Source organism: Xiphophorus maculatus, chromosome 21 (genome assembly GCF_002775205.1).
Source record: "Xiphophorus maculatus strain JP 163 A chromosome 21, X_maculatus-5.0-male, whole genome shotgun sequence".
NCBI classification, from domain to species: domain Eukaryota; kingdom Metazoa; phylum Chordata; class Actinopteri; order Cyprinodontiformes; family Poeciliidae; genus Xiphophorus; species Xiphophorus maculatus.
This window is the reverse complement of record NC_036463.1, coordinates 26,267,432-26,294,391: the sequence shown is the minus strand read 5'-3', so window position 1 is coordinate 26,294,391 and position 26,960 is coordinate 26,267,432. Positions and strand designations below refer to the sequence as shown.

General features: G+C 39.5%; 1 protein-coding gene across 1 annotated transcript in view; it reads left to right on the top strand.

Moving 5' to 3' along the window:
• The first annotated feature begins 3,849 nt into the window (after positions 1-3,849).
• Positions 3,850-26,960, top strand: part of LOC111606168 — a 151,034-nt gene continuing 127,923 nt past the window's right edge. Inside the window, exons 1-3 of the mRNA XM_023325964.1 lie at positions 3,850-4,079; positions 19,434-19,742; positions 19,853-20,116. Coding sequence (XP_023181732.1) covers positions 4,016-4,079; positions 19,434-19,742; positions 19,853-20,116 — 637 coding nt within the window. The 5' untranslated portion in view covers positions 3,850-4,015. The remainder of the gene's footprint in view (positions 4,080-19,433; positions 19,743-19,852; positions 20,117-26,960) is intronic.

The following is a 26,960-nucleotide window of genomic DNA, read 5'->3' as shown; positions in this document are numbered from 1 at the left end:
TAGAGCCGTTAATGTTACATAACCTGTTAAAAAAAAAAAAGACAACTTATCATTTTGATCAACATAGAGCACGAAATGTTGACAATCTTAAAGAACCATCATTTAATTCCAGTTGAGGGTTTAAAATAATGAAAAGTATAAAATATTTGCAAAAGCAGGATGGATACATTTTCTCCAATCGGATTTTATGGATGTTTTGAGAAAAAAAAAATATTAAAACTATTTTTTTAATCAAAACTTTAGATGAAAACATGTTGCTGTTTTTAGTTCTGTTGTGGAAATTCAAGGCAATTATTCCATGACAAAAATGACTAAAACCAACATTTCCTAAATGATTGTATAGCTGGAAATATTAGCTGGTTCTTTATTATTGTCACTTATGTTGATAAAAGTTATTGGTGATGATATAAACCGAGTTCTGGTCAGTTATTACAATAACACTGTGTTGTTTCTCCGTCGGCAAACAATTCAACAATAACCTTTTAACGTTTAATAAACTTTCTAATTAGCTCAGAAAAGTAAAATTCAAGTGGAAAATTTTCCAGCTAAATGTATTTTGAGCTGTTTTTAGGGGTGACAGTAAATATTATGCTGCTGATTTCATTATGATCCTCATTTTTGAATAATTCTCTCCATTGAAAATGTGTTTATTTTCATCATTTATCTAAAATGATTTATACTGTGGCTCATATATTAGCTTCAGGTTTTAGCAATAAAGACAACTTCTCATTTTTGTCTGTAAACAAAACTAAGATTTAGAGCAAATGCTTGTTTGATCAGCAGAGTTCAGTCTGGATTTAAAGAAAGATCCAGATCCTCTACGGTGAGAATGTGGAGGTTTATTCTAATAGAGGAATCATGTGTATAAGTTTACATATTTACAGAATGGATGTGATTTCTTTTCAGAAAGGCTCATTCATCCAGCTGCATGATGATCAGTCCAGGCGATCTAAACGTTAATAAACCGTCATCATCATTTCAGATCAATATGATCTCTGATCAATGGCTCCATGTTCTCCATCAGAGCCAAAGCTCCTCAGGTAGCAGCTCACCTTGATGCAGCTACTGATAAACCTGTGATTGTCTCCACACCTGATCAATAATCAAACCTGTTTGGAGTTAATCTGCTGATCCGGATTATTTTTCAGTGAGAATAAATCCATCCCATGAGCTTCGGTGCACAAACCGATGCACAGTTACATCTTTATGTGGCCAGAACTCAGGAAATGTACTATTCACCTACAAGTGAGGTTTTCACATCTTTTTATTTTATTGTGTGTGTTATGTTATTGTCTGAGGATAGATGTTATTCATTTTCATCGTTTGCATTTAAACAAAAGGTTAAAATCATGAAAAACATCTGGTTCGATTGGACTGAATGGACTCAGCTTTCAGTGCTTTTAGGTGAGATTTTGCACTTTGTAGTTTGTTTGTTAATATCCATAAAAATGTTTGCGTGGCTGCAGCACATCTTGACGACAGGTAAAAAGTTAACACCTGTTCACAAACTTTGACGCCACGTTCATTTTTATTCTTGTCAGCTTGTGTGTAAAATACGGCGCTGCATGTTATCTGTGCGTATCACACTTTATGCACAAGGGCCCTGATGCTGGAGCAGTTCGGTTCTTAAAGTTCTGGTTCTGCTGAGCTCAGAATGAAGAGTTTCTGAAACTTTGATCCATTGATGATCAATTCAGAGTCAAACAGGAACTGACAGAGTAACATGCAGCTCTCCATCTTCTTCTTGTTTTTACTGAGATCCAGTTAAAGTGAAAAGCAACATGTGAAAAATGAAATCATGCTAAATGCAGCATGATTTGTTTTGCACCTTAATCAACAGAAAACTTATTGGCTAAAACTGACAAAAAATGTAACATTTTCTTTAACATGTGAATAAAACATCATAAACTGAGAAAAACAACAGATAGAAATAAACTCAGAAAAGAAACAGATAAAGCAGTAAAAGTTTTTATCTCTTCCATCAGACGGATCAGAAACACTCAGAACTTCATGTCAGATTTTATCTGCTGCTGAAAACATGAATCATCAAAATGTCAGGAAAAATAGAAACTTTATTTCTTCTTTTACCCAGAAAGTTTTACTTTCATATCAACCAAATTCATATAAAGCTAAAAGCTCCTTTAATCTGTTCAATTTGTGGGTTAGGACAGTTTATCAGTAGAACCAGCGTCATTAGAGGCGGTCCAAACTCCTCTGATCTGAATCTGTCAAACTTTGAGGTTTCAGCAGGAAGTCAGAGCTGCAGGTTGTTCAAATTTATCCTTTAACAAGATAAAAATTATACAAAGGTAGAGTTACTTATTGCTCTCCAACTCCATTCCTCTCAAACTGCAGTTATATAAAGTTTATTGTTGATTAATAAAACATATTTAGCTGCTTATAACAGCTTAAAGCTCAGAGAAACTTCTAGACTGAATAGTTTAGCTATTTATCAGTGATGTTTTAATCTTTATACAGAAGTTGGAAGCTTTGACATTTTCACCAACAAAACATGGAAAAAGAAAAAGAATCATAAAAATGGAGAACAGACAAAGCTTCAATGTTTCTGTCTGGAGGACAACGTGACTGAAGAGGAAAAGTGGCTGATGGGTTTTTTGAGTTTGCTAACTTTTAAAAGTTTGTTAAAACTTGTTTGCAAGGCACCTGGTGCCGTTAATGTGGCCTGATCCGCAGCGTGAACTGTGTGCCTCTCACATGACGGTTTTCTGTACACTCTGGACAGGACGCCAGTCTGTCGCCGGGCAACACAGAGACAGACAGGACACACACACACACACACCCACACACACACACCCCTACACACACACACACACACACACTCTCACCTAGGGAGAATTTAGAGACCAAGTAACAGTCATGTTTTTGGACTGATTGTTAACCCACCATGCACAGGGAGAACATGCAAACTCTATGCAGAAATCGAACCCAGGACCTTCTTGCTGCAAGGCAACAGCTCTACCAACTGCTCCACTGTGCAGCCCAACAATCACATTGGACTGTCAAAATAAGAGCGACACATACACTACAAAATAAAACCTTCACATTTTTCATAGCAGGTATTTGCTGTTTTGGGTTTTATATAACTGGTTTAACCCAATCACTGTTACACATGGTATGAGCGTGGCCCTTTAAAATGAAGCTTACGGAACATTTCAAAATAAAAGCCTCATTATTCTTGCACTAACATTGGGGACATTACACTGGGGAGCAGTGAACATTAGCTCTGCACTGCCTCTGACTAGTGCAATGCCTTGTGCCGCATTAGCATTAGCATTAGCATTAGCATTAGCCTTTCCCTTAAATAAGCACTTCAGCAATTTTTTTACTTAATGTCTTTGTTTATTCATTCACTGATTTAGCAACAAGAAGGTTTTGGATGGAAAATGTTGCTTATTTTGCCAATTTATGGTTTTCAATTCAATATGATAAACAAATTACAGACCCTGTAGTTAACATGACACAAATTTTATACTAGTTTTAAAATATATTTTATGGTAAATTTGGAAAAAGTAACTGGGTGGATGTTTTTCAGGTCTTAGTTTCAAGATTTGTAGAGAAATAAAAATGTTTGAAAAAGTATTAACTTAATTTGGAGGTGAAAAGATGAAATCAGAAAGATTATATAACTGTGGATTAAGTCAGTGCAGAAGGATAAATAATGTAGATTATTAATGAATATTTACTGAAATGATCTGACAGTTGAAAACTCCTCATCATCTCTAACTAATCTAAAACATTTCTTCCTCCTCCAGAGGTTTTATCATGAAAGCTGATCAGTACATTTATCAGAACAAACTTCCTCCTTCCAACCAGAAGAAACTCTGAGATTAATGAAGCTACATGTCATCAGGGTTATTCTGGATTAAAGACATTTTCTAAGAATAATTTACATTTTTAATAAAACTGAGGAGCAGGATCTATATATAGTTCAGTGTTTTAACAATCATTTGTTTCTTCATAGTTTTGCAGCAAATGTTTGATAATTAGCAGTAAAATGATCAGAACCAGGAGATTCTTGTTTTTATTATTTTTACCGTTTGTGTGGGCTGATATTAAAGGTGAGTAAAACATTTATTGCTGCCTTTATTTTATTACCATTCAGATGTTAACAGATTATTGCTTTCAAAGTGAGGATGAAACAGGAAATGAAGTGAAAATATTAATAATAAAGAAATGTTGAAACCTGATTGAAAGTTAGAGTAGTAACTCTGTGATCTCTGCTCTCATATTTTAGTGATAATTTACTCACCAACATGTCTCCCTCTGACAAATAATCAGAAAATTATGATTTTGTTGTTTGTGAGAAAATTTAGAAAATTAAAACACAGAAATCTATTTTAGTAAAAACATTTTTATATATTTTTTCCTTTTGCCACATTCAAGAAATGAGACTTTTTTATTTGGTGCTTTTACAGATAAATCCAGAATTACTAATAATAGATTGAGGTTAAAACTAATATTTTATTTCTACAAACACGTTTTTTCTATCTCACAGTAATATTTATATTTTATAGCAGAGCAGCAATAATCCAAACTAGAAGGTGATAAATGAAGGAGATAAAGATTCTTTTTTTGGCGCCGGCGCAGCTGGCTGCCTGCAGATGCAGCTCCCGTCGTGTGTGTTAATCTGTGTATATGTGCTGTAACCGATTAAGGATCCGTGCTTTAAGAACCCATGGATCATCAGTTAAGCTTTCCACAATGGCTGGATGTGGTTCTGTCGATGTTCTCCGTGTTCTTCTGCTACTTTTTATACTCTTAGTTGCGGAGAACCTCGCCGAGCGGAGTAGCGGCATTGTTTGCTCGCGCTGTGTGGGCCTCTGCTGCTGCCCAGAGACGGGCCTGTGGTCCCAGAGGAGCTATGAAGGAGACGACGGGGCTGTAGGTCTGGAGTTAAACGGAGGTAGAAGAAGAGACGGCGCAGGCCAGCAGTAACAGCGATTATTGTGGGGAACGTCAGGTCTTTGGTAAATAGGACAGACGAACTCACAGCGCTGGTTAGGACCCAGAAGGAGTACTGGGAGTGCAGTATCTTCTGCTTCACGGAAACCTGGCTACACTCGCTTATTCCGGACTACAGGGTGGAGGTCCCTGGATTTTCCTTGGTGCAGCAGGACAGGGACTTTTCCAAGAGTCGGAAGAAGAAGGGCGGCGGATTGCACTTTATGTGAGTGAGAGGTGGTGTAATCCTGGTCATGTTAACGTGAAGGAACAGATTTGTAAACAGGTGTTATGCCCAGAAATGCATGCCTGCCGAGAATTGCATCCCCTGTCGCGGGAGCGCGCATCTTTCTAAACTCTCGCATTTTAATGAGGAAACGGACTGAAATATGACCGAAGACGTAACTTTTAAAGATATTTGTAACAATATCACGTTTCTTAAACATGTCAGCCTTAAAACGGTGGGTTTTATATCGCAGATTAATTGAAATAAATACGGTTTTTACACATTTATTGAGACAAATGAGTCGAACGTTTTTCAGTCCATGTCTGAAGAAAATGCTCTCCGCATTTAGTTTGAAATTTCCCGATTTTTCTTTTAACATCATATTAGCTTAAAGTATTACAAAACAGAGGCCCATTATGTAGAACATTTTATATCATGCTTAACTGTCTAGCATATTAATGTAGAGGGGATGCATTTTAATGACTGAGCCTGCCAATATTTGTATCCCCTGTCTATTGTTGATATGAAACGTAAAGCAGTTGCACAGAGAATAAGTGTCATTACGTAGAAAAGGTGAAGTCCCTCTTAACTCTTTATTTCTTCAAGTTGGCAGAGGGATGCATTTTCTGGCATAGCAAATTATTACCTTGCCAATATATGTAGGCCTTATATATTTTCCACAAATATAATTCTACTGATACAAAATGTATACCAGCAGTTCATAAAACAAGTGTGATTGTATAGAAAAAGTAATTTCACTCTTGACTCTTTATTTCTCCATGTAAGCAGGGGATGCATGTACAGCAAAGCCTATTATTAGCCTGCCAAAATATGCATGGCCTCTCCATGTTCTTCAAATATTATCCTATCGATATAAAACCCATACCAGTAATTCATAGAACATCTCTGATTATGTAGAAAAGGTGAAATCCCTCTTTAATTCTTTATTTCTCCATGTTACCAGGGGAAGCATTTTTTTGGCAATATGGATGTCGAGCCTGCCAAAATATGCATGCCCTACCTATTTTCCTCAAATTTTATCCTATTGCTATGAAATTCATACCAGCAGTTCATAGAACAAGTGTGATTATGTAGAAAACGTTATTTCACTCATAACTCTTTATTTCTCTATTTTAGCAGGGGATGCATTTTTTGGCAAAGCCTATTATTAGCCTGCCAATATGTGCATGCCCCCTCTATTTTTCTCAAATGTTATACTACTGATATGAGACTTATACCAGTAGTTCATAGAACATGTGTGATTATGTAGAAAACGTTATTTCACTCATAACTCTTTATTTCTCTATTTTAGCAGGGGATGCATTTTTTGGCAAAGCATATTATTAGCCTGCCAAAATATGCATGCCCCCTCTATTTTTCTCAAATGTTATACTACTGATATGAGACTTATACCAGTAGTTCATAGAACATGTGTGATTATGTAGAAAACGTTATTTCACTCTTAACTCTTTATTTCTCTATTTTAGCAGGGGATGCATTTTACGGCAGAGCATATTATTAGCCTGCCAATATCTGCATGCCCCCTCTATTTTTCTCAAATATAATCCTACTGATATAAAACTCATCCCAGCAGTTCATAGAACAAGTTTGATGTAGAAAAAGTTATTCCACCCTTAATTCTTTATTTCTCTATTTTAGCAGGGGATGCATTTTACAGCAGAGCCTGTCATTAGCCTGCCAAAATATGCATGCCCCCTCTATTTTCCTCAAACAATATCCTATTGATATGAAACTTATACCAGCAGTTCATAGAACATCTGTGATTATGTAGAAAAAGTTATTCCACTCTTAACTCTTTATTTCTCCATTTTAGCAGGGGATGCATTTTTTGGCAAAGCCTATTATCAGCCTGCCAAAATATGCATGCCCCCTCTATTTTTCTCAAATATTATCCTATTGATATGAAACTTATACCAGCAGTTCATAGAACAAATGTTATTTCTTTATTATCGCTATTGCAAGGATACTGAAGGAAATAAATCTGACAATGCATCTTTGCTAAATGTAAAGCATGCACAAACCATTCTTATTTTGGTTTAACATAAAAATTAAATCACTTTTTTTCATTAATTTCAACAAAAGAATATTCATAACAAAAATCTTTGGAAAACCAATTAAGTCAACAAAAATTATGTCACATGTTTAAACTGAAAATCCACTGAACTGCAGTCATTAAAGATTTAGATTGGTACAAACATAAAATCTATAAACACATTGCAGAGCAGTAGTCTGTGTCGGTTTGTGGGACCTTAATTCAGCCTTGGTGGTACCACCAGTTGCATCTGTCACATGTGATCTGTAAATAAATAATACAAAATGGTCAAATAACAACATAAAGAATGTTTTTTTTAGTTCCTTATCTGTTTACTGAAGGTGATTTTGGGTTTTGTCAACATAAAGCTTCTTCTTAATTATCAATATATGATTGGTAGAACTTTATTTGAGGAGATGACAGCATGTTCCTGACATGTATGGAGGTAAAAAAATTCTAGGACCACAAGCAACTGTGTTTAATGTTTTACGACTGTACTTAAAAAAAAAAAAAAAACTTAAGCTACTTCCCACTTACCTGCCTTGGGTGTTTATTTATTTTATTATGATTTATTTTTGTATATCTACATACTTTGCAACTATTTTAAGGATGGTATATGGTTTGCTTGAATTGATTTTTCACAGCATTACATTGTTGTCTTACCCACATGTGATCTTCTGTGTCCTCACTGTCACAGTGTCTGCAGAGTCTGTAGAGTCTCCACTGACAAACCGCATCTTTAAATTAATGTTATAAAATAATCTTAATGGTATTTTTTTGCGTTTTTTTTTCTTTTAAATAATTCCATTTGTTAGTGTTCTTTTGAAAGTGGAACAATAATCCTCTGTGTAGATCTCAGTTGTCTAATCATCCCTTTTTGATAATGTCTGGTCTCATAAACAAATACAAGTAATAGAAACTGTACATCATATTGGCATATTAGGCAGGCTCACATGGTGTCTGTCTATTTATGAATTGAAACACACATGTATTTAAGGTATTTCTGGGATTTATGGTAAAAGAAAGCATCACTTAGTGTTTACTTTTTTAGAATTTTCTCCAACTTAAGCCACTGAAGGTATAAAAATGGCATTCAGAAAATTTTAATATATCTACATATACATGTATGTACATCTTGTGAAATTTGTCATTTTGTAAATGTTAATTTTATGAAAACACAGTAATGAATATAATGGTTCACATAATACATCTCATTCCAGTTTTGTACTTTCACAAACTGCAAGTCATTTTTGTTTATTAAGTTACATTAAAGCTACTCAAGAAAAGTGTAATTGTATCCTAGAACAATTTTAAGTTTGTTGATTATGTTTTTTGCCTCAACAGTTATTGGGCTGTGTTATGTGTAATTTATTTATTAGAGATCAAGGCCAGGTGTATTGAAATGTTCTTCACTAATTGAATTTGACATAAACACTGACATGATTGTACTTCACACATCTGCAAAGTTCAATATTTTAATATTTCTAATTAGATAAAATAGCTGACCTAACACAATTTTTTTGTGCGTGCATGATTTTACACACAACATAGTGTCCCACCCACATAGGAACTGAATAAAAAATATGTCAAAAGACACCTGATTCTGAGAGAAGTGTGGAAGAAATGTTGAGTCGCATGGTATTAACAGCTTCTGCTGTTGATGGAAAGTTCAGGTCCTTGTTTTCCAGTATGCACTCTGCAAACCGTAAAGGCAAATATATTTTTTTGAAAAAAGAAAGAAGAGTAACAGCGGACTCATTACAAAGACAAAATATTTGTCAAAGTATTAGATTGTCATATAGAGGTCATGACATTTATGAATAATTTAACATTTTTGCTATACTTATTTCAGACTCTTTCCATTGTCATTAAAATAAATCAACCATGTAATAAAGCAATATAATTCATAAACTACATTATATTTCAGGCAGAAATGCACAGTTTAAGTTGTTAAGTCAAAGCTGTTCATCATCTTAAAAGTTCTACTCCTACAAAATAGCATTAGATTAATGGCAATGTGATTATTAGAAAACCACTTTCATATTAATCTTTTTTTCACAACATCAAAAACGTAAACAAGCATGTATACCAATATATTGATATATAATTCTATCTATCTTCAGACATAGATAGATATACATGTATGTGGAAAGAGACAGAACAGTACACATAAAGGTTATATAAATTGATTTGTAAACAGGCAATGTTCTACATTACATAAGAAATATAAGTAATCATAGTCAAGTATGTACAGTACAGACCAAAAGTTTAGTTGTGTCCAAACTTTTGGTCTGTACTGTATATATATATATATATACTGTATATAAAAATATAAAACCACGGCTGCCCAAATCACGGCAGAATTAAATGTGCACCTCAACTCTCCTGTTTCCACCAAAACTGTCCGTCGGGAGCTCCACAGGGTCAATATACATGGCCGGGCTGCTATAGCCAAACCTTTGGTCACTCGTGCCAATGCCAAACGTCGGTTTCAATGGTGCGAGAAACGCAAATCTTGGGCTGTGGACAATGTGAAACATGTATTGTTCTCTGATGAGTCCACCTTTACTGTTTTCCCCACATCCGGGAGAGTTACGGTGTGGAGAAGCCCCAAAGAAGAGTACCACCCAGACTGTTGCATGCCCAGAGTGAAGCATGGGGGTGGATCAGTGATGGTTTGGGCTGCCATATCATGGCATTCCCTTGGCTCCATACTTGTGCTAGATGGGCGCGTCACTGCCAAGGACTACCGAACCATTCTGGAGGACCATGTGCATCCATGTATATATACATATATATACATGGATATATATATATATATATATAACAAGACGGAAATGGGCGAGAGATGAAAATGTGGATCTGTTGGAATGCTACTACTCAAGTAACCCTAATCAGAGAGGTTACATGCAAAGACTGGTGAAGGAATGGTTACTTCGACATCCCCAGTCAACACTAAGCGCTAAACAACTAGTAGCTCAGTGTTCCAACATCCGCAAACGGCAACTGCTATCACAACTTGAGATTGACGAAATACAACACAAATGCTACGGCAAAAAGGAGGAACCTGGATGTCAGAACTGTGGGGACTTAACTACAAGTCCCCACCCAGTCAGGGGATACACGGCCCCATTGAGCGAAACAGAGCTGAACGAGACGGCTGCTGACCTGAGAGAGAAAATCATGACCCGAATGACAACCAGACCTCCTCGGCGCCAATTACAACGGCTGAGTGAAGTACCATCAGAGATCATTGAGAATGTGAATGCAGCATTGAGAACAATCCCTACCAACACCATAACAGAAACCAATGAGCTGATCTACAACTCAGCATCAGTGATCCTTGAGACACTTGGCTATAAGAGCCGCCATGAGACCCAATACCCACCATGGAAAAGACGGTTAGAGGCTAAAATCAAGGTATCAAGGAGGGAAGTGAGCCAACTGTCAGAGCTCCACAAGGGTACAATGAAAAGACCAGTACCCAGAAAGTACAGGCAGATGCCCATACCTGAAGCACTCGAAACTGCCAAACAGAGGCTCCAAGCCTTGGCCAGCCGCCTAAAGAGATACACAAGGGAGAATGAATCCAGAAGGATTAACCGGCTCTTCTCCACTCAACCAGCTAAGGTGTACTCTCAATGGCAGGGTAATAACAACAGAGTAGACCCACCAAGGCTGGAGACTGAACAATACTGGAAAGGCATATGGGAAAGGGAGGCGTCCCACAACAGCAATGCACAGTGGTTGATCTCTCTACGAGAGGACCATAATAACCTCCCTGAGCAAGCCTTGGTAATCATCACTGTGACAGATGTCCAAGAAAGAGTCTCAGGTATGAAAAACTGGACAGCACCAGGGCCTGACATGATCCATGCCTACTGGCTAAAGAAACTCACTGCCCTCCATGAGCGACTGGCAGACCAAATGAACCAGCTGCTACAAAGTGGGACTCACCCTGAATGGTTAACTGAAGGGCGGACAATCCTAATCCAGAAGGATCCATCAAAGGGTCCAGTCCCACCCAACTACCGACCAATAACCTGCCTCTCCACAACATGGAAGCTCATGTCAGGCATCATAGCGGCCAAGATAAGCAAACACATGGATAAACACATGAGCACGGCACAGAAAGGTATCGGTGTAAATAGCAGAGGAGCCAAACACCAACTCCTCGTAGACCGCACAGTTGCCCGAGACTGCAAAACCCGACACACCAACCTGTGCATGGCTTGGATTGATTACAAGAAAGCCTATGACTCAATGCCGCATACTTGGATCATTGAATGCTTAGAGATGTATAACATCAACAGGACTCTGAGAGCCTTCATTGCAAACTCGATGAAGCTGTGGAAAACCACCCTTGAAGCCAACTGCAAACCACTTGCACAAGTGTCCATCAAATGTGGCATATACCAAGGAGATGCTCTGTCCCCGCTACTGTTCTGCATAGGCCTGAACCCCCTCAGCCAAATTATCAACAAGACTGGCTACGGATACCGACTCAAAAATGGGGCCAACATCAGCCACCTTCTCTATATGGATGACATCAAGCTGTATGCCAAGAGTGAGCGAGACATCGACTCACTGATCCACACCACCAGGATCTACAGCACGGACATTGGGATGTCATTCGGACTAGAGAAGTGTGGTCGGCTGATCACAAAGAGGGGGAAGGTCATCCGCACAGAACAACAGGACAGGGGCAGGACAATCAGACATCTCAGTCCAGAAATGTGCAGTCCTTGGCACAGCCAAGATACTGCGCAGAACCCTCAAGCTCCCAGGCCTCTGGTAGAGGACCCGAGCTCAGAGGATAAGAACCACCCGCGGTGGGTGAGAAGGGAATTTTTTATATATATATATATTTTATATATATATATATATATATTTTTTTTATATATATATATATTTTATATATATATATATATATATATATATATATATATAAAAAAAATTCCCTTCTCACCCACCGCGGGTGGTTCTTATCCTCTGAGCTCGGGTCCTCTACCAGAGGCCTGGGAGCTTGAGGGTTCTGCGCAGTATCTTGGCTGTGCCAAGGACTGCACATTTCTGGACTGAGATGTCTGATGTTGTTCCTGGGATCTGTTGTAGCCATTGGTCCAGTTTGGGGGTGACTGCCCCGAGGGCCCCGATGACCACAGGCACCACTGTGGTCTTCACCTTCCAGGCCCTCTCCAGTTCCTCCCTGAGGCCCTGGTATTTCTCTAGTTTCTCGTGCTCCTTTTTCCTGATGTTGCAGTCGCTTGGTATTGCTACATCTATCACAACGGCTTTCCTCTGTTGTTTATCCACTACGACAATGTCTGGTTGGTTCGCCATTACCATTTTGTCTGTCTGGATCTGGAAGTCCCACAGGATCTTAGCTCTGGCGTTCTCCGCCACCTTTGGGGGTGTTTCCCACTTTGATCCCGGGGTTTCCAGTCCATATTCTGCACAGATGTTTCTGTACACTATGCCTGCAACTTGGTTATGTCGTTCCATGTACGCTTTCCCTGCCAGTATCTTGCACCCTGCTGTTATGTGCTGGACTGTCTCAGGGGCCTCCTTGCACAACCTACACCTTGGGTCTTGTCTGGTGTGGTATATCTGGGCCTCTATTGCTCTGGTGTTTAGGGCCTGTTCCTGGGCGGCCAGGATGAGGGCCTCTGTGCTGTCCTTGAGTCCAGCTTTTTCCAGCCATTGGTAGGATTTACTGATATCAGCCACTTGGGTTATTTGCTGGTGGTACATCCCATGTAGGGGCTTGTCCTGCCATGATGGTATCTCTGGCACCTCAACCTCCGTTCCCTGTTGTCTGAGATATTCACTGAGCACATTGTCTGTTGAGGCTTTGTCCCTGATGTATTTATGGATCTTAGTTGTTTCGTCCTGGACTGTGGTTCTCACACTCACTAGTCCTCTGCCTCCTTCCTTGCGGCTCGTGTACAGTCTCAGGGTGCTGGATTTGGGATGGAATCCTCCATGCATTGTTAGTAGTTTTCTAGTCTTAATATCAGTGGCTTTTATCTCCTCCTTTGGCCAGCTAATTATTCCAGCAGGGTATCTGATTACTGGCAGGGCATAGCTGTTTATTGCGCGGATTTTGTTCTTGCCATTGAGCTGGCTTCTCAGGACTTGCCTTATTCGTTGGAGGTATTTAGCTGTGGCTCCTTTCCTTGTGACCTCATCGAGGTTGCCATTTGCTTGTGGTATACCTAGGTACTTGTAACTGTCCTCTATGTCTGCTATTGTTCCTTCTGGGAGTGAGACCCCTTCTGTGCGGATGACCTTCCCCCTCTTTGTGATCAGCCGACCACACTTCTCTAGTCCGAATGACATCCCAATGTCCGTGCTGTAGATCCTGGTGGTGTGGATCAGTGAGTCGATGTCTCGCTCACTCTTGGCATACAGCTTGATGTCATCCATATAGAGAAGGTGTTGTTGTTGGCCCCATTTTTGAGTCGGTATCTCCTTGGTATATGCCACATTTGATGGACACTTGTGCAAGTGGTTTGCAGTTGGCTTCAAGGGTGGTTTTCCACAGCTTCATCGAGTTTGCAATGAAGGCTCTCAGAGTCCTGTTGATGTTATACATCTCTAAGCATTCAATGATCCAAGTATGCGGCATTGAGTCATAGGCTTTCTTGTAATCAATCCAAGCCATGCACAGGTTGGTGTGTCGGGTTTTGCAGTCTCGGGCAACTGTGCGGTCTACGAGGAGTTGGTGTTTGGCTCCTCTGCTATTTACACCGATACCTTTCTGTGCCGTGCTCATGTGTTTATCCATGTGTTTGCTTATCTTGGCCGCTATGATGCCTGACATGAGCTTCCATGTTGTGGAGAGGCAGGTTATTGGTCGGTAGTTGGGTGGGACTGGACCCTTTGATGGATCCTTCTGGATTAGGATTGTCCGCCCTTCAGTTAACCATTCAGGGTGAGTCCCACTTTGTAGCAGCTGGTTCATTTGGTCTGCCAGTCGCTCATGGAGGGCAGTGAGTTTCTTTAGCCAGTAGGCATGGATCATGTCAGGCCCTGGTGCTGTCCAGTTTTTCATACCTGAGACTCTTTCTTGGACATCTGTCACAGTGATGGTTACCAAGGCTTGCTCAGGGAGGTTATTATGGTCCTCTCGTAGAGAGATCAACCACTGTGCATTGCTGTTGTGGGACGCCTCCCTTTCCCATATGCCTTTCCAGTATTGTTCAGTCTCCAGCCTTGGTGGGTCTACTCTGTTGTTATTACCCTGCCATTGAGAGTACACCTTAGCTGGTTGAGTGGAGAAGAGCCGGTTAATCCTTCTGGATTCATTCTCCCTTGTGTATCTCTTTAGGCGGCTGGCCAAGGCTTGGAGCCTCTGTTTGGCAGTTTCGAGTGCTTCAGGTATGGGCATCTGCCTGTACTTTCTGGGTACTGGTCTTTTCATTGTACCCTTGTGGAGCTCTGACAGTTGGCTCACTTCCCTCCTTGATACCTTGATTTTAGCCTCTAACCGTCTTTTCCATGGTGGGTATTGGCGAGGAGGTCTGGTTGTCATTCGGGTCATGATTTTCTCTCTCAGGTCAGCAGCCGTCTCGTTCAGCTCTGATTCGCTCAATGGGGCCGTGTATCTGACTGGGTGGGGACTTGTAGTTAAGTCCCCACAGTTCTGACATCCAGGTTCCTCCTTTTTGCCGTAGCATTTGTGTTGTATTTCGTCAATCTCAAGTTGTGATAGCAGTTGCCGTTTGCGGATGTTGGAACACTGAGCTACTAGTTGTTTAGCGCTTAGTGTTGACTGGGGATGTTGAAGTAACCATTCCTTCACCAGTCTTTGCATGTAACCTCTCTGATTAGGGTTACTTGAGTAGTAGCATTCCAACAGATCCACATTTTCATCTCTCGCCCATTTCCGTCTTGTTCCAGTAGCCCATTTGTCATCAAGGTGCTCTGGTTCCCCAACACCTGACGCAGACCTTGTTTGGCCGGGCGACGTCTGAGCCGGCATGTTATGCATTTTTGTGTCTCTCATGGTATGAGGTAGGCAGTATCTTGAAGGGTCTTGCCTAAGGACCCAGACTGGATTCGAACCCTGCCCTCTCGGGTGATATACCGATGCCTTATCTATTGAGCTATCTATTGAGCTATATATATATATATATATATATATATATATATATATATATATATATATATACTGTATATATATATTTAAACAGCACTTACTTTAAGGGCAAACACACCACATGAAACCACATCTTCCTGGATGGCATGTTATACTGTTTCACATTTCCACATTGACACTTTCATCCCTTTGCTTCTCATAAATGTCCTTGTTGAGAGGATAAAATGTTAAATTAACATTCTAGTTATCCAATTATGACATTTTTTATTATAATAAACAATAATTGTTCTTGTTTTTCTCACCTTGTTACTTCCAAGCACCTCTTCACATCTTTTTGGGACTCTCCAAGTGAGTTAAGGAAACCTATTGTTATGAATATTCTTTTGTTGAAATTAATGAAAACAAAGTGATTTAATTTTTATGTTAAACCAAAATAAAGATTGTTTGTGCATGCTTTACATTTAGCAAAGATGCATTGTCAGATTTATTTCCTTCAGTATCCTTGCAATAGCGATAATAAAGAAATAACTTTTTCTACATAATCACACATGTTCTATGAACTGCTGGTATACGTTTCATATCAATAGGATTGTATTTGAGAAAAATAGAGGGGGCATGCACATATTGGCAGGCTGATAATATGCTCTGCCAAAAAATGCATCCCCTGCTAAAACAGAGAAATAAAGAGTTATGAGTGAAATAACGTTTTCTACATAATTACACTTGTTCTATGAACTGCTGGTATGAATTTCATATCAATAGCATCATGTTTGAGGAAAATAGAGAGGGCATGCAGATATCGGCAGGAACAAAATCCATATAGCCAAAAAACGCATCCCCTGCTAAAATGGAGAAATAAAGAGTTAAGAGGGATTTTACCTTTTCTACGTAATGACACTTGTTCTCTGAGCTACTTCTGTAAGTTTCATATCAACAGGACAATATACAGGGGATACAAATACTGGCAGACTCAGAAATTAAAATCATCCCCCCTACATTAATAGACTAGACAGTAAAGGATGATATAAAATGTTCTACATAACGGGCTTCTGTTTTGTAATGTTTTAAGCCATTGTGTCAAAAGAAAAATCGGGGAATTTCAAGCCATCTGCGGAGAACATTTTCATCAGACGCTGACTGAAAAACGTTTGAATAAAGCTATAAAAACCGTACTTATTTCAATTAATCTGCGAAATAAAACCCACCGTTTTATGTCTTACATGGTTAAGAAACGTGATAATGTTACGAATATCTTCAAAAATTTCCTCTTCGGTCATATTTCAGTCCGTTTTCTCATCAATATGCGAGAGTTTAGAGCGATGCGCGCTCCCGCGACAGGGGATGCAATTTCCGGCAGGCATGCATTTCTGGGCATAACACCTGACATTGAACTTCTGGCTGTGGAAATGCAGCCGTGTTATTTACCGAGGGAGTTTACGTCCGCCATTTTGATCGCTGTTTACATTCAGCTGATGCAGCGGTGGCCTGTGACGTCATCAGCTCTACCGCAGCCAAACTCCAGACTCAACACCCAGACTCTTTCATGGTCATCACAGGTGACTTTAACCATGCCTCATTGGACAAAGCGCTACACAACTTCCAGCAGTATGCTGACTGTCCCACCAGGGAAAACAAAATGCTGGATCTCCTGTATGCTAATGCCAAAGATGCATACAGCACCACAATCCCCCCCCCTGGCAGGTCGGACCACATCTTGGTAAGGATGACTCCCAAGTATGTCCCTCTAGTGAGTAGGCAGCCTGTGCGCATCAGGACGGTGAGGAGGTGGACACAGGAGGCAGCTGAGGCACTGCAGGACTGCTTTGGGTCGACAGACTGGGATGTGCTCTGTGGGCCTCATGGGGAGGACATCGACAACATGTCTGACTGCATCACGGACTACATCAGATTCTGTGAGGACACTGTCATGCCAGCCCGGACCGTGCGCTGCTTCTCCAACAACAAACCCTGGATTACCAGCGACCTGAAGGCACTTCTAAACAAAAAGAAGATGGCTTTCAGGTCTGGAGATAAGGAGGAGCAGAGGAGAGTCCAGCGTGAACTCAGAGAGACACTGAGGACATGCAAGGACAACTACAGGAGGAAGCTTGAGTTCAAACTCGAGCAGAACAGTGTGAGAGATGTGTGGAAAGGAATGAAGAACATCGCTGGGATGAAGGGGAAGGACATACAGACATCTGGGAGCCTGGTTAGAGCAAACCAGTTCAACCAGTTTTTCAACAGGTTCAGCTCACCTCTTGCTACTCCCATACCACCACCATCCCCCCACACATCCACACTGCCCCAAGTTGTTCAATCCACCTACCGGCATTCTTTGATTTCTCCAGTGCCTTCAACACCATCCAGCCTCTGCTGCTGGGTGAGAAGCTGCGGAGGATGGGTGTCAACAACTCAGTGATCTCCTGGGTTACTGACTACTTGACAGGCAGGCCACAGTTTGTCCGTCTGGGCAGTGTCCTGTCTGATGTGGTGGTCAGTGACGTAGGAGCTCCACAGGGAACTGTGCTTTCTCCCTTTCTCTTCACCCTGTACACCACTGATTTCCAGTACAACTCTAAGTCATGTCACCTACAGAGGTTTTCTGATGACTCAGCGGTTGTCGGGTGTATAGGGGATGGAGGGGAGGGGGAGTACAGGACACTGGTGGACAGCTTTGTGGAGTGGTCTGAGCAGAATCACCTGAGGCTCAACATTAGTAAGACCAGAGAGATGGTGACTGACTTCAGAAGGAAGAAGATACCTTCACGGCCACTAAAGGTCAAAGGGGAAGTGGTGGAGGAGGTGGAGGATTACAAATACCTGGGAGTTGTAATCGGCACCAGACTGGACTGGGCATCTAACACTGACGCTGTGTGCAGGAAGGGGATGAGCAGACTCTATTTTTTAAGGAAGCTGAGATCCTTCAAAGTGTGCAGCAAGATGTTGGAGACCTTTTATCACAGTGTTGTTGCCGGCGCCATCTTCTTTGCTGCTGTGTGTTGGGGAAGCAGCATCAGAGCCAGCGACTCTAATAGACTGGACAAAATCATCAGGAAAGCTGGCTCTGTACTGGGACTAAGGCTGGAGTCCCTGGAAACTGTGGTGGAGAGGAGGACACTGAAGAAGGTTCTGTCTATTATGGACAATAAACAGCCCCCTCTCCACCACATAGTGGACAGACAGCAGAGCACCTTCTCACATAGACTGCTCCAGCTCCGCTGTCGTAGGGACAGATACAGGAAATCCTTCCTGCCACAGGCCATCTCACTGTACAATAAAAGCTAAATCATTGTTCTGCACTAATCAGTCCGATTTTGCACAACTGCACTGTGGCACACTTGCTGTACATATATTTACATATACAATACAGACCGAAGGTTTGGACACACTTTCTCATTGAAATCAGTGAGGGGGTGTGTCCAAACTTTTGGTCTGTACTGTACATATCTGCATTTTTTTGGAATCTTTGCAAGGACTGCTCTTAAGTTGCTTTTTATATTAACAGCATTTCATATTTTTACAATTTATAGCATTTTATATTTTATATTTTATTTTTATTTTATCTACAACTACTACTCAGTGGTAGTTGTTATTGTGTCTTGTCTCTATGCTATAACTGAGAAGTAATTTCCCTGCTGGGATGAATAAAGTACTTCTATTCTATTCTATTCTAAAGATTAGGGTGATGGCAAAGAGCCTCCGAGGTTTGGATTTCATCACTAAAGATAAATAATCAATACCAGCAGGAGCAACAGAAAACTGATCAATAAGAGTTTTATTGATGGAATGTCAAGAAATATGTTTTCATTAATCATTGGAAATGTTATATAGTATTTTTACATTATACTTTTAAGCAGAAACATAAATAAACCAGATTTTAAAAAATGATTCTCCTTCTACATCAGAGTGATTCCTCCCTGTTTTCCTATCAGAACCAGAACTTTTGGTTCAGTGAACATAATCTGGATCATGGAGACTATTTGCTGAGATCTTGTTTCCAGGCAGGTTTTTCTATGATCCTTCAGAGGGATCTGGGTTTCCTCCTCAGCACCATTCAACTCAACTTTCATCTGTTTTTATTATTTCAGTGTCTGAGACCAGCATGTCCTGTGTTCTCAACCAGGACTGCATTTTACCATGTCGGTTCAGGAACGAGATTACTGACATGAGATGGTTTCTATATAAAACATCGCCTCTGATTGTATCATATGACCATCGTGGCTCCAGCTACTCTGAGAGCTTCAGATCCAGAGCGTCACTGTTTGAGGATCAGATCTCCAGAGGAAACGGCGACCTGCTGCTGAGAGGAGTGAAGGTTGATGATGAGGGAGAATATGAGTGCACTGCAAAGATAAATGGCAGCTATTATAGACATTATAGTGACCTTACAGTAGAAGGTAGGACACCTTTATTTGAAAACATTTTATTGAAATCATATTTTGAGAGTTTTTATTTTTTGGTTCCTTCTTCTGCTTAATAATTCTTCATTTTCTCATATTGTCTGCAGTTCCAGTCTCTGACATCAGAATCCATCAGGATGGAAACAGGATCACCTGCAGCTCAGAGGGGATCTACCCTCAACCTGAACTCACCTGGTCCACTGAGCCTCCATCCAACACGACTCTGCAGAACAGAACCACAGTCCATCAGACTGAGGAGAAGCTTTATGACATCAGCAGCTCTCTGACGGTTCCAGACGGTTCTGATCGGATCTACAGCTGCACCATCAGAACCAGGAGGAACCAGAGGAGAGCAACTTTAACTAGAGCAGGTCAGCAGATTTACACAAAGTTCTAATTTCATTTCATAAACTGGTATTTTTGTTTCTTGCTTACATTTAATTTGTCTTTAATGTAAACATTACATTAAATGTTTACATTAATATCATGTAAGCATTTAATGTAAAGCTTACATTACATTAAGTATTACTGTAATGCATAAATATTACAAAAATGAAACATCCAGAGGTTTCTTGATATTTGATCAAATTGAGAGATTTTATTTACTACTGTAACCATGGATACAGCTCTTGTTATGTTTAGAGAACCTTAGAGCCTCTTTACCAAACCACCACAGAAAAGTTTATAAGAATCAGAGGAACTGCTTGAAAATTATAAACATTTTATTTGGTTCACAAAAACCCTTTGAGCAAAAGTAGTAATTTATTTTATTATACAAAAATGACAACATTAAAAACCAGACGACTCTGGGAACATTGTAGATGAACCCAATTAAATAAAATAGACTGATTGGGGGAATAATAATAATAATAATAATAATAATAATAATAATAATAATAATAATAATAATAATAATAATAATAATAATAATAATAATAATAATAATAATAATGGAAACACAAATAACCAAATGCTCCCAAACAAAAACACTAACATAAAAAATCCCTACTTAATACAACAAAGGACAAAAATCTCTCCTTCTTCTCGTCTCTTCAATCTAAATAAAACATCTTGGAACTCAGGGACAGCAAAGGTCCTTTAAAATGAACCAGAGGGCTGAAATAGCAGCTCTCCTTCCCTAAACAAAACCCAAATACTTTAACTATCAAAAAGAAATAATCCTAAACTGAAACAGTAGCAGGCCAACCTACACATAAAACAGATCAAGTTAGACAAACAGCTTAAGTATCCAGATGTTACATGCAGTGGTGACTGCCTGCATGTTCCCCCAGTCCAGGTTGCTGCTCCTGCAGCTTCAGCAGACACAGCTGGTTCCACTCGGCCTCTTGAGGATCAGAGTATAAAGCTGGGTGGGAACTGATCTCAGGGCCTCTTGGCCAACTGGGCAGCATCTGTGCTGCAGCTTGTGGTGGGTTGATGGAAGTGTGTTCCTTTGTTCCAGGCTTGTAGCTGAGTGGGGCCTTGTTTATGAAGATGTGAAGTTCATGAAGCAATGAAGCTTTAAAAGCCTTTGCTTTGTAAAAAGGTTCATTACTCCATGCTTCATTCATCACTCACTAGTGACATCTGCTGGTGAAACTGTAACAGCCTTGTCACTCAGTTGGATCACACTTCAAAAATTAGTAAATGCAATATTGTCACACAGTTTTCATCAAACTCATGTTTAGTAACAGGAGAATCAATTAAATCATATTTAATTGTCATAAGTTTTAATATTAAAATGATTAGTAGCCAATCTAATCCTGTATATGTTGAACATCAGTGGTTGTGTTGGGTTTTCTTTTATGTCAGAGACTGATTTGAAAATAAAGACATTTGATGTTTTAGTTTTTAGTGCTTGTTGGGGCTTTTGATTTTTCTTGGGTTTCTGATTGGATCTGATCTTTTATATTTTGCTACATGCAGAATTTTAGTCCTGCAACAGCATTAAATCTGTTTCTGCTGTGTAAGACTGATATATCTTTGCTGATCAGGCTACAAATAATAGTGGAAATTTCCAGAAGGTGAGAAAGGGTTAATTATTTTATTTAAGAAGAATTTTATTGTGAGTGATCATCTCAAAGTTTTCCCAGATGTCAGAGATTTTCCTCTTGTTGGTTCCATTTCAGATAATCAATCGAGTTTATTTGTGTGGCAGATTTCAGCAACAATGTAGTTCAAAGAGCTTTACATCATAAAATGATAAAAATATAAAGTCATAAAAAACACCATAATCAACAATTAAGAAAACCAGTAACAAACATTTTGATGAGAGCCATCATCAAATATGTTGGTCAATGTTCCTTTTATTTTGGCCACTGAAGACAAATATTCTCCTCTGATTCGCAGCCAAATGACCTACAACAACCCATGAAGCAGCCGACTTATCGTGCTTTTATTTTGAAAACCGACACGCAAAACGAAGCAGTCACGTGTCCCAGGTGATGCGAGGCGTCGTTTGTTGCCAGTCACATAGTTTTCAGCGAGACGACACAAGCATCGAAGCCTGGCTTCAGACGTCCATCTCTAGTTCATGGTCTCTCCCAAGTTAGTTTGCTGGAGGATTGTCTCTTATTAGAAACCCTTTGTTTTGGTATTTACTCTTCTTTTTTCTTTAGGGTTTTTGGCTCCACACTCAAGATTCTTCTTGGATTATTTTAAATGAAACATTAACTCCACCCTCTTTGTTTTGCCTCTTTATTCGCTGGTCATTTGTTACATTGCCCCCCTCCCACCCAGCCAGACACCCAGACTTCCTTGGGTCATAACAATTGGGGGCTCGTCCGGGATTATATTTTTGTTGAGGTAACTTGTGAGAATTAATTTTGTTTTGTGGTGGGTTCAAGTGTCCCATTTTCCATGACATTGTTTCTTTTATTTTGTAATGGAAACGGGTCACTGGTGCGGTACGGTAGAAGGAGATTGACCAGAACTGATGGTCCTGTGAGCTGATTGGTCTGTGTGTCTCCCTCCTTTGTTCATTCTGGCTGTCCTATCACACCTTTTTATTTATTTTTACATAGGTTATCCTCTTAACATGGCATCCTTTGACTTGGTTACTTTGTAGCTAATTCTTCCATTAGTCAGTTGGGCAACTGCAGGAAACAAGATCTGTGGGAAATGGCTCATAATTTCAGCTCACCGTTCTCTAGTGCTTTGGACCTGGGGTTAGTTTTCACTCTGCAATCAGATTACAAACACATTTTAATATTAAATGAGAATATTAACAAATCCTAGATATTTATGCTGCAGTGGGTCTGACATACAAATGAAAACTCAGAGAAAAAGTGTTGGTGTGTGGAGTCACCAACTGTAACCATGACAACCTCCAAGGTCTGGATCTCATCACTACAGATAAATAATTAAAATACCAGCAGGAGCAAACAGAAAGCTGCTCAGTCATATTAGCTTCATTGTTGAAATGTCAAGAAAAATTTTCCATTAATCATTGTGAAGATTATAAAGTAATTTTACAATCTATTTTTAATCAAAATGTTAACAAACCAGTTTTTTTCTCAGATTATTCTCCTTTAACATTAGAGCGATTGTGGCCTCCCGGCTGCTAATAAGTGGATGAAAATTGAAAACAGCAGCAACCAGCTAGTTAGACTAGGAGTAAAAATGCAGAGGATAAATGTAAAAGCATCACAGTGAATATAAGTCTTAGGAAGAGATGGAAACAGAGTCTAGACTAAAAAAAGGGGAACAGTCCTCTCTGCTGCGCTCGATCCTCCCCAGCTGATGATCCTCATGACCTCGACCTCCAGCTGTGTGTGATCCACTGGTACCAGAACCACGTCCCTCGGACTGGATGCGTGTTGCTCACCCTGTTTTACGTTCTTCCAGTCCTGCTGCTCTGCTAACCTGCCGACCGGATCGTTCCTGGCTGCTGCGTCCCTGATTCTACCCGACCCTCTCACTCAACTGCTGGTTTGCTCCATTTATTGCCCCATTTCTGGATTGAACGCCATTGCAGCTGATGGAGAATACCTGTGTGAACTGAAGGGGACGTCTCCAGCAACACCAGCCTCAGAAAGAAATCAGCAAACATTAAACTCAGCAACTCAAAATAAATCCAAAATAAATATATCACGGCCAAATTTAATAAATCCAAAACAGCAAATGTAAAAAACATGAAAATAACTCAAAAAGGCCACATTGCTACACAATGCCTCCCTGTTTTCCTATCAGAACCAGAACTTTTGGTTCAGTGAACATAATCTGGATCATGGAGACTATTTGCTGAGATCTTGTTTCCAGGCAGGTTTTTCTATGATCCTTCAGAGGGATCTGGGTTTCCTCCTCAGCACCATTCAACTCAACTTTCATCTGTTTTTATTATTTCAGAGTCTGAGACCAGCAGGTCCTGTGTTCTCAACCAGGACTGCATTTTACCATGTCGGTTCAGGAATCGGGTCACCAACATGACATGGGAGCGTGAAAAATCTCTGATTGTAAGTTATGACCAGGGTAACATCAGCTACTCTGAGAGCTTCAGATCCAGAGCGTCACTGTTTGAGGATCAGATCTCCAGAGGAAACGGCGACCTGCTGCTGAGAGGAGTGAAGGTTGATGATGAGGGAAGATATGAGTGCACTGCAAACATAAATGGCGTCTATTATAGACATTCTGTTGTCCTTGCAGTAGAAGGTAGGACATCTTTATTTGAAAACATTTAATTCAAATTAGATTTTGATAGTTTGTATTGTGTTGTTGTGGGATGTTTCTTATGTGAAATTGTTCATTTTTTATTATGTTATTTTCAGCTCCAGTTTCTACAATCAACATCTATAAGGATGAAAACAGGATCATCTGCAGCTCAGAGGGGATCTACCCTCAACCTGAACTCTGGTGGCAAATCTTCTTTTCATCCTGGTCCACTGAGCCTCCATCCAACACGACTCTGCAGAACAGAACCACAGTCCATAAGACTGAGGAGAAGCTTTATGACATCAGCAGCTCTCTGACGGTTCCAGATGAAGATCCAGGATTGATCTACAGCTGCACCATCAGAACCAGGAAGAACTGGAGGACAGCATATCTAAATGATCTAGGTCAGCAGATGTACAGAAAGTTCTGATATCATTTAATAAGCTGCTATTTTTGTTTCTTTCTTCCATTTAATTTGACTTTTACTTGAAACCTCCTGAAACATCCAGAAGTTTGATTCACATTCAGAGAGTGATTTTATTTTAATTCCATTCTAAATCCCATTTTACCCGTCAACATGAAAAAATGACAGGAACCTAATTTAAAATACATTCCCCTGTAAATGAAAAGTATTTGTTCCAACATTATAACTGATGGTTTACAGTGAAACGTTTTCTGTAGTTAAACACTTTAACATTCTGGAAAATGATCTGTTCAGAATCCAGTTTAAGGCTGACTTTGTGGAAACGTTTGTCAAAAATAATCAAAAAGATAAACATAAAAGCAAGATTATAAGTTTTATCCCTATGAAGATGCAGAGATAAAGAAAGAAAACATTTTCTGTAAAATGCTACATGCTAGCTGAGCTACTGCTAGCATCTCTGTGGCAGCCAAGTGTTTTTATTATTACAGAAAATGAAACGAGCCAAAAACTCAAACAGTTAAACTAGGAATAAAAAAGAGAAACAATCTCAAGGGTGACTGTCAGAAACCACCTGGTTTCAAAAAGCTGATGGTTTCTAACGTTTATGATTATTTATTAACATTTATTCATAAAAAATGCGGTTGGCAGCTGACAAAACCCTGCAGCTGATGGGGAACCAGCGTGAGCCACTAGGGGGCGTTTCCTGCCTCAGACAAATAAACACAACAGAAATTAATCAGCAAAGCAACATGCAGCACAAACCCACATTAATTACAATTATTTAAATAAATCAATAACAAGGGAAAACCAAATAACTTCAAAGTAACACAGCAAAGTTAAATAAATCAAAGACAGAAAACATCAAAGTAAAATATTGTAGTAAATGAAAAAGGCCATGTTGCCACTGCAGACTCTGAGGAAAATGAAACTCTGAAATGATAGTTATTCTGGATTAAAGATCAGTTATTGAGCTATTAGGAATGAATGAAATGAACAAAACTGAGGTTCAGGATTTACATTTAGTTCAGTGTTTTAACTGTTAAGCAATAATTTGTTTCTTCATAGATTTGCAGAAATTAGGAAAAGAGGTTTGGATCTCATGACTAAAGATAAATAATCAAAATACCAGCAGGAGCAAACAGAAAGCTGCTCAATAATAATAATAATAATAATAATAATAATAATAATAATAATAATAATAATAATAATAATAATAATAGCTTCATTGCTGGAATGTCAAGAAATATTTTTCCAATAACTGCAAAAATTATATATTATTTTAACATTGTATTTATAAACGGTAATGTAAAATAAAATGTTTTTTCTCAAATATTTTTCCTTCTACATCAGAGTGATTCCTCCCTGTTTTCCTATCAGAACCAGAACTTTTGGTTCAGTGAACATAATCTGGATCATGGAGACTATTTGCTGAGATCTTGTTTCCAGGCAGGTTTTTCTATGATCCTTCAGAGGGATCTGGGTTTCCTCCTCAGCACCATTCAACTCAACTTTCATCTGTTTTTATTTCTTATTGCAGACACTGAAACCAGCGTGTCCTGTGTTATTAACCAGGACTGCATTTTACCATGTCGGTTCAAGAACGGAGTTACTGTCATGGAATGGGAAAGTAAAACATCGTCTCTGATTGTATCATATGACCATCGTGGCTTCAGCTACTCTGAGAGCTTCAGATCCAGAGCGTCACTGTTTGAGGATCAGATCTCCAGAGGAAACGGCGACCTGCTGCTGAGAGGAGTGAAGGTTGATGATGAGGGAAGATATCGGTGCACTGCAAAGATAAATGGCATCTATTATACTAATCTTGTCGTCCTGCCAATAGAAGGTAGGACATCTTCATTAAAAAAAAAAAAAAAACTTTATTGAAATAAGATTATAAAAGTTGTATTTTATTTTGTGGATCTTGGATATTTCTTCTGAAAAATTGTTCATTTGTTTCATATTTCTCTTGCAGCTCCAGTCTCTACATTCAGAATCCATCAGGATGGAAACAGGATCACCTGCAGCTCAGAGGGGATCTACCCTCAACCTGAACTCACCTGGTCCACTGAGCCTCCATCCAACACGACTCTGCAGAACAGAACCACAGTCCATCAGACTGAGGAGAAGCTTTATGACATCAG